This window comes from Ornithorhynchus anatinus, chromosome 21, assembly GCF_004115215.2.
Source record: "Ornithorhynchus anatinus isolate Pmale09 chromosome 21, mOrnAna1.pri.v4, whole genome shotgun sequence".
NCBI lineage: Eukaryota > Metazoa > Chordata > Mammalia > Monotremata > Ornithorhynchidae > Ornithorhynchus > Ornithorhynchus anatinus.
The window spans coordinates 9225144-9237626 of NC_041748.1; the positions used below are offsets into that span (position 1 = coordinate 9225144).

The window sequence follows — 12483 nt, forward strand, 5'->3', positions numbered from 1 at the left end:
GTGTATGTTTCTCTACTCCTCAAAAAAGTAAAATGATCATGCATTCATTATTCTCCATAGAGAAGCAGCATGGCTCAGTGGAAAGAGCACGGGCCCTGGAATCAGGACTCATGAGTTCGAATCTCAGCTCTGCCACTGTGTGACTGTGGGCAAGTCACTTAACTTCTCTGTGCCTCAGTTCCCTCATCTGTAAAATGGGGATTAAGACTGTGAGCCCCACGTGGGACAACCTGATTCCCCTATGTCTACCCCAGCACTTAGAACAGTGCTCAGCACATACTAAGCGCTTAACAAATACCAACATTATTATTATTATTATATCATGTAGAAATCCTGACAGTTAGCTGTATGGCATTCAATCACCTCTCTTTCCTCCTATTCAGGCACTGCCTTCTTCCACTACACTGTAATTTTCCCTCTTTGCTTCTCTGAAGCTAACCATTTTTCTCCTGTGCCTCATTCTTATCTCTTCTGTCACTGACCTGTTGCTCATGCTCCCCTGCAAACACCTGGAACTCCCTCTTTCTTCATATCCAGCAGACTTCAGCTCTCCTTCCCTTCAAAGTCCTTCTCAAATCACATCTCCTCTAAAAGGTTTTCTTTGACCAGTTTATTACTTAAGCACTAACTTCCTTCTTCCTCCTATTTGTAATTTATTTTAGGGTCTGCATCCCCCACTAGACTGTAGGCTCCTTAAGGTCAAGGATCATGTCTACTAATTCTCTAAGCTCCTCGAGGGCAGGGAATGTGTCTACCAACTCTGTTATATTGTAATCTTCCAAGTGTTTAGTACAGTGTTCTGTACACAGTAAGCATTCAATAACTATGATTGACTGATTCATTTTATTTCAATCTCCCAAGTACTTAGAACAGTGTTTTGCACACAGTAATTGCTCAATTAGATATGATTTGATTCATTGATTATTTGATTGATCACTTCAGCATGTCTATCCAGGCACCACTTTGCTTCGGCAAATGATTGCCCTGGGTGGCTTGCTATTCGCCTTCCATTCTTAAACTTACTAATTGCATTTGGGCTTTCCATAAAGAGGATTCTGCATTACTAATAGGTTTAATCCTGTCTCTTGAGGCACTGTTCAGGTAATTTAGGAGGTGAACCAAGCTGAGCTGCTGGTTCACAAGGCCCTGGAAGCAAGGTGCGTGGCTCAGTGGAAAGAGCCTGGGCTTCGGAGTCAGAGGTCATGGGTTCGACTCCCAGCTCTGCCACTTGTCAGCTGTGTGACTGTGGGCAAGTCACTTCACTTCTCTGTGCCTCAGTTACCTCATCTGTAAAATGGGGATTAACTGTGAGCCCCATGTGGGACAACCTAATTACCCTGTATCTATCCCAGCACTTAGAACAGTGCTCTGCACATAGTAAGCACTTAACAAATACCAATATTATTATTATTATTATTAAGGTGGAATGAGCCTTGGGCCAAACGTAGCTGAAGGACAGGAATATAGCCAGGGCTAGCCACAGAAGAGTGGGCTTCAGGTCGCATGGTGCAGATCAGAGATCTTTGTCCCAAAGAGGCTGATATGTAAACTGGGAGAAAAATGGTGAGGAGTCATCGAAGGGGAAAGTGAATGGGGTTGGGGGAGTCTGAGGGTGGGGATGAATGGAACAAAGAGGAGAGGCATTCAGGGTGACAGTCACGGGACAAGAGGAACCAGAAGTGGAAGAGATGGCCAAAAAGGAGGGAAAAGAGGAATGGGAAGAGGATACAAAAAAGTGAGGACCCAAATCAAGAAATAGAGGAGATGGATTATCATATTGGGAACAAAGGATGTAGGGGGAAGGAAAGGGACACGGAGAAATGAAAGGGTAAGAAAGTTGGGGAGAGAGAGAGAGAGAGAGAGAGAGAGAATGCTAGGAAAGAGGGAAATGTTGCAAGAAAGAAAGGGAGAAATAGAGAAGCAGGTGGAAAAATATTAAAATGCCATGAAGGCATCACAGGATTCAGCTAGTCAATGTTGCTAAACTTGGGATCAAAGAGTATGAATTTGAAAATCTTAACCAACAGTGGGGAGAGAAAAGAACTTGCTTAATACTCTGTAGTAAATTCCTTTCCTCCCAGCTGTTTTGTAGCTTTGGGCAGATATCAGAGTGAAAAAGCAAGTGCTAAACGTCAAAGGTAACAAAATGCCAAATGGGAGCCCCTGCCTCTATTTATGGTTATAGAGTATGGAACCACTGGATCCATTTTCCCCAGAGTGGAGTAGCTAAAAATTAAATTATTACAAGAAGCCCCATGTGAGGCAGAGCTCTGGCTTCTTGGTTCAGTTCCCAGTTGATTAGAGCAGGCTATATGCAGAACATCCCCTAACATGACCATTTAGATTGAGAGTACTAGGAAGTGTATCAGAATCAGAGGTGGCACTGACGTTTAGTGGGGAAGCAGTGTGTGAGATAAAAGAGATGTTCAGATATTTAAATGAACCAAGAGAGTTTAGCAAGCAGATTACATTTTAGAGTAGCCCTGAGTCTTTCTACTAAAAAAGAATATTATTGGTTGGCTTAAGATGAATAATGCAAAGAGATTTAGTCAAAAAGGCTTTTTTCTTTTTTTAAATTTCCTACCCAGGAGTTGTAAATCTGGGACAGGAAACTTGAAATCATTAAGGTCACATATTTATTACATCATATCCAATTAGGTTAGAAAAGTGCAATTTCTGTCATCATGTCATAAAAAGATGTGTTTTTCTCTCAGATCTTCCCTAAAGAAAAGCTCTCTATATGGTTACAGATAGAGGCTGTTTTCAATCAGTTACAAGGAGCAATCCAATTACTAGATGGTTTAGTGCAGTAACTGACTCCAGACTAATTTAATTTCTTTAGGTCTCTAAAGATCAATTGATCTGATTTGTTTCCCTCCCCAAAGGCTGTTTAGGAAAAAGCAGACCGAAATACCTGGAAATGCAATCCAAAGCTTGGCCATTTCACACTACTTAGGTTGTCTTGCAAACTTTCAGCTAGTCATGATGGTAAGTGCCTGAAGTCCTCAGATCAGTGAGAATCCCTGGATCACTACCTATGCGACTCTGGGACAGCATTGCAAATGCTCTTCATGGCAGCTGAACCCACCCTTCCCCTTGGAAATGGACAATCTCGGCTGTTTGACTAATCAAATACGGGTACAAATCCCCTGGGCTTCATCCTGACATACCTTGAAAACAAATAGAACATTTACTCTTTCATGGTGGCCTTATTGGGCCTATTAGCATTTCATCAGATGGGGTATAAATCACTTGATATCCTGTAATCATTGCACTGATGCTGAAAAGATGCTTTTCAGTAGGTATGGAATAAAAAAAAATCAGACCCCTGATTGATTTCAATGTTGGATCCTGAATTCCTTCTACATCCTGCACAGTGGCTGTCACATGTTTGGTGCTCAAAAAATATTAGGAAGTTATTTAAAGAACAAGTCATTTTTCTGTAGACTGTAAGCTCGTTATGGGTAGGGAACCCGTCTACCAACTCTATTGTATTGTACTCTCCCAAGTGCTTAGAACTGCGCTACTCATCTTCCCTCCCAAGCCCGGTCCTCTCCCTGACTTCCCTATCACTGTGGATGGTACGACCATCCTTCCCGTCTCTCAGGCCCGCAACCTCAATGTCATCTTTGACTTGGCTCTCTCGTTCACCCCACACATCCAATCCGTTACCAAAACCTGCCGGTCTCACCTTTATAATATCGCCAAGATCTGCCCTTTCCTCTCCACCCAAATGGCTATCTTACTGCTACAGGCTCTCGTAATATCCCAGCTAGATTACTATGTCAGCCTTCTCTCTGATCTCCCTTCCTCCTCTCTCTCCCTGCTCCAGTCTATTCTTCACTCCGCTGCCCGGCTCATCTTCCTGCAGAAACGCTCTGGGCATGTCACTCCCCTTATTAAAAAGCTCCAGTGGTTGCCTATCAACCTCCACACAAAACAACAATTTCTCACTTAATATGTGGAAAGCCAAATTGGGCTGGTTGGGTATAGCCCTAGGGGTACATTTGTGCTCCCCATGCAAAGGTGGCACTTAGTAGGGACAGTGGTGAAGACTGGCAATGCAATCGCAAGATGCCGGTTGGCACTCAAGTATAGGCTTCTGTTTGTCATAATCTCATCTTCGTTTTCCTTGCAGAGAGCTATGGATGGCAGTGGAAAGCCCCCAAGAACCAATGGATTTATCTGACTAGATAAACCTTAGAAACTGTCAAATGGCAATCATTCCTAATCATATAGAACCAATGAGCTCTGCTGGAAAAGGTAAAAATCTATCATTACCATTCTGAAAAACTAGAACCATGAGTCTATATTTCCCTGTCTCACATGAGGCTCGCAGTCTAAGCATATTCAATAGAAAAATGTTTTTGAATAATACTATTTCTAACCAGGGATCATTATCCTAACTTAAGCAGCATTACCGAGGTGGGTCCAAAGTCTGAAAGCAATTCCTGTCTCTATTTTCCCCTAGAGTCAGTTTAAAGAGGAACCACTTTAACGAGGGAACCACCCAAGATTATCAAAAATCCAGGCCTGGTAGAGCAATAGAGGAGGTTGCAGGATATGGGTAGATTAGAGGCATACTTAGAAGCAGTGAGGGTAGATTTAGAAGCAAAAGCAGGGTGACTTAATCTACCCTAGGGGCCTAGGAGTCAAAGGACCTTGGTTTTAATCCTAGCTCTGCCACGTACCTGCTGTGTGACCTTGGGCAAGTCACTTACCTTCTCTGGGCCTCAGTTCCCTCATCTGCAAAATGGGGATTCAGTACCTATTCTCCCTCTTACTTAGAATGTGAGACCCATTTGGTACTTGATGATCTTTTATCTACCCCAGCACTTAGTACAGTGCTTGACACATAGTAAGCACTTAACAAATGCCAATTATTTCTTAGAGGGCATTAGATACCAGTGTTCAATCTTGCTGGATTAAGTAGTAATATAATATTTAAGTCAACTCTATCTCCCCCACCACATTCGACATATACATTCGGAATGATCAGAGCAGGCAAAATATTTTCAGCATTATTCTCTGCAGACCGGTAGACCACTTTCCCAGAGATCCAGCTGACATCAGTAGGATTGAATAGCCTGATAACAAGGGAGCTTTACTGTATACTGCTGAAGGACTTTCACAACCATCAAAGTGACTACTTCAAGAAGTCACCTTAGAAAGCTGAACACGTAATAGATTCAACTGGCACAGAGGCCAAGACGCAAATCAGTTCTGTCTCTATGAGGATTATAACTTGAAAAAAAATAGTGTTGAAGAAAAGTAACAATTTACTACCAATGCACAGCTAGATCGTGTTAAAACGCAAAACTTCTTTGGAGTTGAAAGGACAGTTTTCCTCCCAACTTTCTCTTCTCTTTATCTTATCTCTACAGAAAGTAAACAGAAAGCCCCCATTACCTCTCAATATCAGTGAGTCTGGACGAGTCCCGGAATCCTTTGGCAAAAGGATTGCTGTCGATTTTCAGCTTGGTTATCTGGAAACGCAAGAAAGAGTAACACAGTGGTATCATTTCTGCTGCTAAGGCCATAGAGTTGGCAGGCAGACAGCCTGGCCTGGCCTGCCTTCACAACACCAGGGTGTATTCAAATTCCACTTTCTTTTAACTCTATGAGTTCTGGCAATCTGTTTCCCCAAAGTGTGTTAAAAGAAATCACATCTGTGAGGGAAAAGTTTTATTCAGGACTCAGAGATGTTGAGGACCAAGTTTCTATTTCAGTTGGCCTTTTCAACTTAACCCTAATAATAATAATAATGTTGGTATTTGTTAAGCGCTTACTATGTGCCGAGCACTGTTCTAAGCACTGGGGTAGACATAGGGGAATCAGGTTGTCCCACATGGGGCTCACAGTCTTAATCCCCATTTTACAGATGAGGGAACTGAGGCACAGAGAAGTTAAGTGACTTGCCCACAGTCACACAGCCGACAAGTGGAAGAACTGGGATTCGAACTCATGAGCCCTGACTCCAAAGCCCGTGCTCTTTCCACTGAGCCACGCTGCTTCTCTTATAGAAGCCTATTATAGAATGTGATTCAGATTCAGCATGGGATAATTTTGGGATAGCTTTTCTTAAATCTCAGAAGGGCCAAATGAAAACTTCTTCTTTACATACTCTGAAATCTGCAGAATTTATATCAAAAGTAAACTTTGCTTCAAGCTTTTCAGGAAAGATCTCGGGACAGGCAAGGAAAAAGGCAGGTCAGAAAAAAAGAATGTTAGCATGCAAATGTATAATACAGTAAATTCAGTACTACACTTGTATAAGCGACATTTCCATTCTATTGCAGCCAATTTTCACTTACTTGGAATAGGTTTAAACATAATAATGATAAACACAGAGGTCATTATCTTTCTCCAACATGTCACCTATGGGATAGGGGATGGTGGGGGGGTGGGTAGGTGACTGGAGGCTAAAGCTAGTAAGATCCATAAATCTTACTCAAATACAGCATGAATGAAATGCAGCACCTTGACATAGATGGGGAAAGGACCACATGGGCTGGTGGAAAGAGCATGGACATATGAGAGTCAGGGAACCTGGGTCCTAATCCTAGCCCTGTCATTTGCCTGCTGTGTGACCTCTGGCAATCACTTCACTTCTCTGGGCCTTAATTTCCTCATCTGTAAAATGGAGAATCAATACCTGTTCTCCCTCCTACTCAGACTGTGAACCCCACGAGGGACAGGGACTGTGTCCATCCAGATGGACTTGAACGTATGTCTACCCCAGTGCTTAGAGAAGTTCTGCACATGTAGTAAGCACTTACCAAATACAATCTAATTGACAGCAAGTAGTATTACTATTACTACTAAAGCATCCTTCAATAATGTGATGTTCAAAGTGCTGAACCCTGTGTCACTCTCCACCCATTTTCAGGGCCATCTGGACATATTTCGGTGACCAAATATACTTCCACTACCTTAAATAACAAAGGTGGTGGGCAAAGCAGGAGAGAAAAAAGTTGCTTTCCTATTGGACCTCTTCACCAAAATACTTCTACCAAAAATCACAAGCTAAAATACTTCTATGAAGGGATATTTCTCTCAACTATTGATGGCATTTTAAGTGGAAATTAATCAAATGCCAATCTAGTGCTACAACAAACATTAACAGACATTTCTCAATCCCTTTCCTAGTACTACCAAGGCCAAGTATGCATTCTAATACAGGCTGGTGTTGGGGGAGTTTAGTGGAAAGGGGGCAGGTGGAAGAGAAGGGAGGTAGCATGTGAGCCTTTGTGCCCCTGACACTCTAGAGATTATTCTGTGGCAGGCTGCCAGAACATTAAGCAATCCCTTCTTTCTAGCCTAACACTAAAACTCAGCAGCTCTATAGGCAAAGATTCAGGGGCCAGCTAACACCATTGGAATGAATGCTAGAACTCCTCTAAAGTCATTCCTGCTACAACTCCATAGTTACATTCTTGAAACCCTCACCTTAATAAAGCATTACATTGGGACAACCCTTGGCTCAAAGGTAAACAAAGGGGAAGATGACTTAAAAACAACAGAAATAAAGCACTGGGGGAAGTTACAAACTCACCAGGATTCTTCTTTCAAATCTTAAAGCAGTTTTGTGTTTATGGTGCAGAGACATTATAACAGTTCATTAACATTTTACAGAGAATCAACTTGTAAATGTTTAAAATATACTATTTTCCAAAATAAGTAATTGTGGATTTCAAAGAATTTTCCATTCAGTTTAACAAATACCATTAAAAATGCTAATCGGAAATACGATAGGATTTTTTTAATGATACTTGCTAAGTGCTTTCTTTGTGCCAAATACTGTACTAAGTGCGAGGGTAGATACAAGAAAGTCAGTTTAGACATGGTTCCTGTCCCAAATGGGGCTTAGAGTCTAAGTAGGGAGAACTAGGATTTAATCCTCATTTGCAGATAAGATAACTGAGGCACAGAGAACCAATCAACTGTATTGATTGAGAGCTTACTGTGTGCAAAGCACTGTACCAAGCACTTGGGAGAGCACAATATAACAATATAACAGACATTCCCTAATCACAATGAGTTTATAGCCTAGAAGTTAACTTGCCCAAGGTCACACAGCAGACAAGAGACAGATCCTCTGATTCCCAGGCCTATGCTTTTTCCTCTCCAGTATTCCTGGGAAAAACTGCAGTGTCTTATAATAAATCTAGAAGCAGTATGACATGGTGGATAGGCACTGGCCTGGGAGTCAGAAGGTCATGGGTTCTAATCCCGGCTCCTCTACTTGTCTGCTGTGTGATCTTGGGCAAGTCACTTCACTTCTCTGTGCCTCAGTTCCCTCATCTGTAAAAGAGTGATTAAGACTGTGAGCCCCACTTGGGACAAGGACAATATCCAACCTGATGTGCTTGTATGTTGATGTTAAAATGTTGATGTGCCCAGTGCTTAGTACAGTGCCTGGTGGATAGTAAGCCCTCAACAAATACCATGATTATTATTATTATATTATGGTTCTTTGTTTCCCCATTCCACTGTGCTGTACCCAAATACAAATTAACATTTGTATTCTGGCATAAATGACTAGTTAAGAAGTCCTTTTGGCCCTGGGAGCATGTCCATGGGTTAGGGGATTGATGAGTTCTTCAAATCAAAAAATGGGTAAAGACAAATTTCTCAACTAGAACACAAGGGCATGGGAGTCAGAAGGATGTGCTCTGACACTTGTCTGCTGTGTGACCTTGGGCAAGTCACTTAACTTTTCTGTGCCTCAGTTACCTCACCTGTAAAATGGAGTTTAAGACAGGGAACCCCATGTGGGACATGGATTGGGTCCAACCTGATTACTTTGTAGCCAACCCAGTGCTTAGAACAGTGCCTGGCACATAATAAGCGCTTAACAAATACCATAAAAAAAAACAAACCCAAAATGAAAAAATGAGTTTCCTGCCAGAAAATTTAGTGTGGTGATTGAATTCAAGTTTCTCTGAGGTAGTAAATCCCAAAGTCCACAGTGAAGACTCATTCTGAGTGAATCCTGCAGTCTCTACTTCAGTAACTCTGGCTGATTCTTGCCAGCCCAAACTAAGCCTTAGGTTCTGCTGCCTGAGGCTGGCACAGGGCCAGTTGATCCCAGGAGGGCCAGGCTTCTGAGGGCATTCTGGGCTGGTGGCATAGATTAAGTGAGGGGTTGGAGATAGGAGAGTGAAGAGAGAGGTAGAGTTAGAAGGTTCACTTGGGAGGAACAAGAGAGTGAGCTGGAGGTGAAGAGAGTTGAGTTGCAAAGTGAGGAGAGTTGGTTGAGATGCTTGAAGGTGATTGTGTTTTCACTTGGGTACAGTTAACTTCCATTTCTATTAGGGAGTCACAGGATCATTAGTACCTCATCCAAAGGAATATGACCAGTTGCTGTTGTCTAGTCTGGATCCACTAAGGTGAGTGATCCCATCATTCCAAGTGGGATGAGCAGGACTCATCCCAATAATAATAATAATGTTGATATTTGTTAAGCGCTTACTATGTGCAGAGCACTGTTCTAAGCACTGAGGTAGATACAGGGTAATCCGGTTGTCCCACATGAGACTCAGAGTTGATCCCCATTTTACAGATGAGGGAACTGAGGCACAGAGAAGTTACTATGTTCATACATTCATTCATTCATTCATTTGTATTTATTGAGCACCCACTGTGTGCAGAGGACTGTATTAGGCACTTGGGAGAGTACAATATAACAATATAACAGACACATTCCTGGCCCACAATGAGCTTAAAGTCTAGAGAGGGGGAGGCAGACATCAATAAAAACAATTAAAGTACATAAGTGCTGTGGGGCTGGGAGAGGGAAAGAGCAAAGGGAGCAAGTCAGGATGACGCAGAAGAGAGTGGGAGATGAGCAAAGGTGGGGCTTAGTCTGGGAAGGCCTCTTGGAGGAGGCATGTCTTCAATCAGGCTTTGAAAGCGGGGAGAGTAATTGCCGGATTTGAGGAGGGAGGGCATTCCAGGCCAGAAGCAGGAGATGGGCAAGGGGTCAGTGGCAAGAAAGGCGAAATTGAGGCACAGTGAGAAGGGGAGGGTTTGCCTCTAGAGACTGTCTCATCAATGGCCAGGACATCTGTCCAAAGGCATTTTACAATGAAGTTTGACCTGTGCTTCAACCCTATAGCAGTGGTTTGACTGTTCAAACAAATGCATGACCTTTAAATCTTAAATTATGAGATAGTTTGTTGAAAGTGTAATGTATTTAGCCCTTATCTAATAATGTTCAAAAATGCCATCGGCTCCCCTGAAAAAGCACAGCACACTGAGGGCTCCCCTGCAAAAGTGGAGCATAAAAATGCCCCTGAAAGGTCTCATTTTCATTGATCATATTTCAGGCTTTCAGAACCCCTCAAGTGATCAATTCTGGAAGTTGTAGCTTCCTGTGAGCAGTCACTCCCCATACTCCCAGCGTCTAAAAAAAATCATGGCAGCTCTCGCCAAGATAACAAGCGGGTCCAGTGAGTGTTTTCCTTGCCTCTGTCTCTTCTTCCCATCCCCCTTCGGTCAGCCTTTATGGAATCAGGGTTTATGGGGGCCCCGGCAGTGACTGTTTCACTGACTGCTCCAAGCAGACACTGATTTTTCTTAGCTCATCCAAAGATGGGGAATGGGAAGGTATGGCTAATGTGTGAAAATTTGAGAGTCAAATAGAATAGAAATAAGACTTTGACGAGGACCTCTAAAGCAGAAAATCTCCCTGAAAGTGGTCATCTATGGTACTTTGTACAAGTAATCAGGCTTATTTTCTTAATTTGAGCATAAATTGATTTAAACAGTTATTTTTCCAGGAAGATTCTTCCTCCATGTACTCCTCACAATATACTACCCAGAAATCCTTACAATTAGCAAAGCTGTGAATTTTGTAAAATGTGGTAGGAAAATACTCAGGCTGAAATTGGGGCAGCGGGATATCCCAAATCTAAATCGAGAATTTTGAAAGAAAAGATTCTGGCAGTTTTTGAAACACATATTCATCAGTGGCTGAAGCTACATGAATTACAGTTTTAACAAAATTCATTTTTCAAGCTTTCTAAAAGAGTGATTCCAAGATGGCATTTGGCTTTCCTCTGCCCCCTTTCTTCCATGTCCTCTCTCTCTATAATAATAATAATAATTATGGTATTTGTGAAGTGTTTACTATGTGCCCAGCACTGTACTAAGTGCTGGGGTAAATGCAAGCTAATTTGGTTGGACACAGTCTCTCTAGACTGTAAGCTCACTGTGTGCAGGAAATATGTCTGTTTATTGTTTTATTCTATTCTCCCAAGTGCTTAGGATGCTGTTCTGCACGGTCAATAAATACAATTGAATGAATGAAAGAATGATTATATAAAAGCCACTCAATACTTATCCACATCAAGAGCGTTGGTTCTCCCCCAGTTCCACCAAGTTCTGGGGATCTGGTGGGGAAGCAGCATGGCTCAGTGGAAAGAGCATGGGCTTGGGAGTCAGAGGTCATGGGTTCAAACCCCGACTCTGCCACTTTTCAGCTGTGTGACTGTGGGCAAGTCACTTTACTTCTCTGTGCCTCAGTTACCTCATCTGTAAAATGCAGATTAAGACTGAGTCTCAGGTGGGACAACCTGATTACCCTGTATCTCCCCAGCGCTTACAACAGCACTCTGCACATAGTAAGCACTTAACAAATACCAGCATTATTATTATTATTATTGTTTATACAGGGGGAGAACCCAAATATTTAAGCTCATAGGGCAGCAAAGTCCAGGAGGGAAATAGAGATGGGTAGGGATTGAAGGAGAGGGGAAAGTAGTCCTGGAAATGTGGCTAGCAAGGGAGGAGTCCCTCTGGATTGTAAACTCCTTGAGGACAGTGATCCTGTCTACCAACTATATAGAACTCTCCCAAGCACTTAATACAGTGCTCTGCAAACAACAAGCACTCAATAGATACCACTGATTGATTGATTGATTGAATGGCTATACACACAGATGGGAGGTTAGGGTAAGAACAAAATCTAGATCTACTGGGACTAAAACTGGAAGAAGAGCAAGACACGAAAGGGAGATCCTGGAGTAGGCTTAGTGAAGAGGATGAGAGCAGGACATGGGAATTCTGATTTTTGTGGGAGCTAATCACTCAATCAATGGTATTCACTGAGTGTTTACTGTGTGCAGAGCACCAACTGAGCACTTGGGAGAGTGCAATATAACAGAGCTGGTAGACAAGTTCTCTGCCCACAGCAAGTTACTTCCCATTACCATGCTGAATTCCACTGAAAAGAATGAGGCAGATCTCAACCACGAACACTTCCACATGCTTAATGTTCAGGCAAAGAAAAAAAATCAAATCCATCCTCTCCTCACTGAAGGTTGAGGAATTTCTTATTTTTACTGCTTATCCCTCCCTAAAAGATGCAGCATTCTAGGGAACAAAAGGAAAGAATCTTACTAATCTTTAACAAATTCCAACCATTTCCTGGGATTTCAAACAAAAGGCTGGAAATTTTCATCCTCTGTTCTGCTTCCC

The 12483-nt window shown here is 42.4% G+C and overlaps 1 protein-coding gene across 1 annotated transcript in view; it reads right to left on the reverse strand.

Annotated features, from left to right (window-relative positions):
• Positions 1-12483, reverse strand: part of TBX20 (T-box transcription factor 20) — a 69284-nt gene that overhangs the window by 24925 nt on the left and 31876 nt on the right. Inside the window, exon 6 of the mRNA XM_029049433.1 lies at positions 5410-5486. Coding sequence (XP_028905266.1) covers positions 5410-5486 — 77 coding nt within the window. The remainder of the gene's footprint in view (positions 1-5409; positions 5487-12483) is intronic.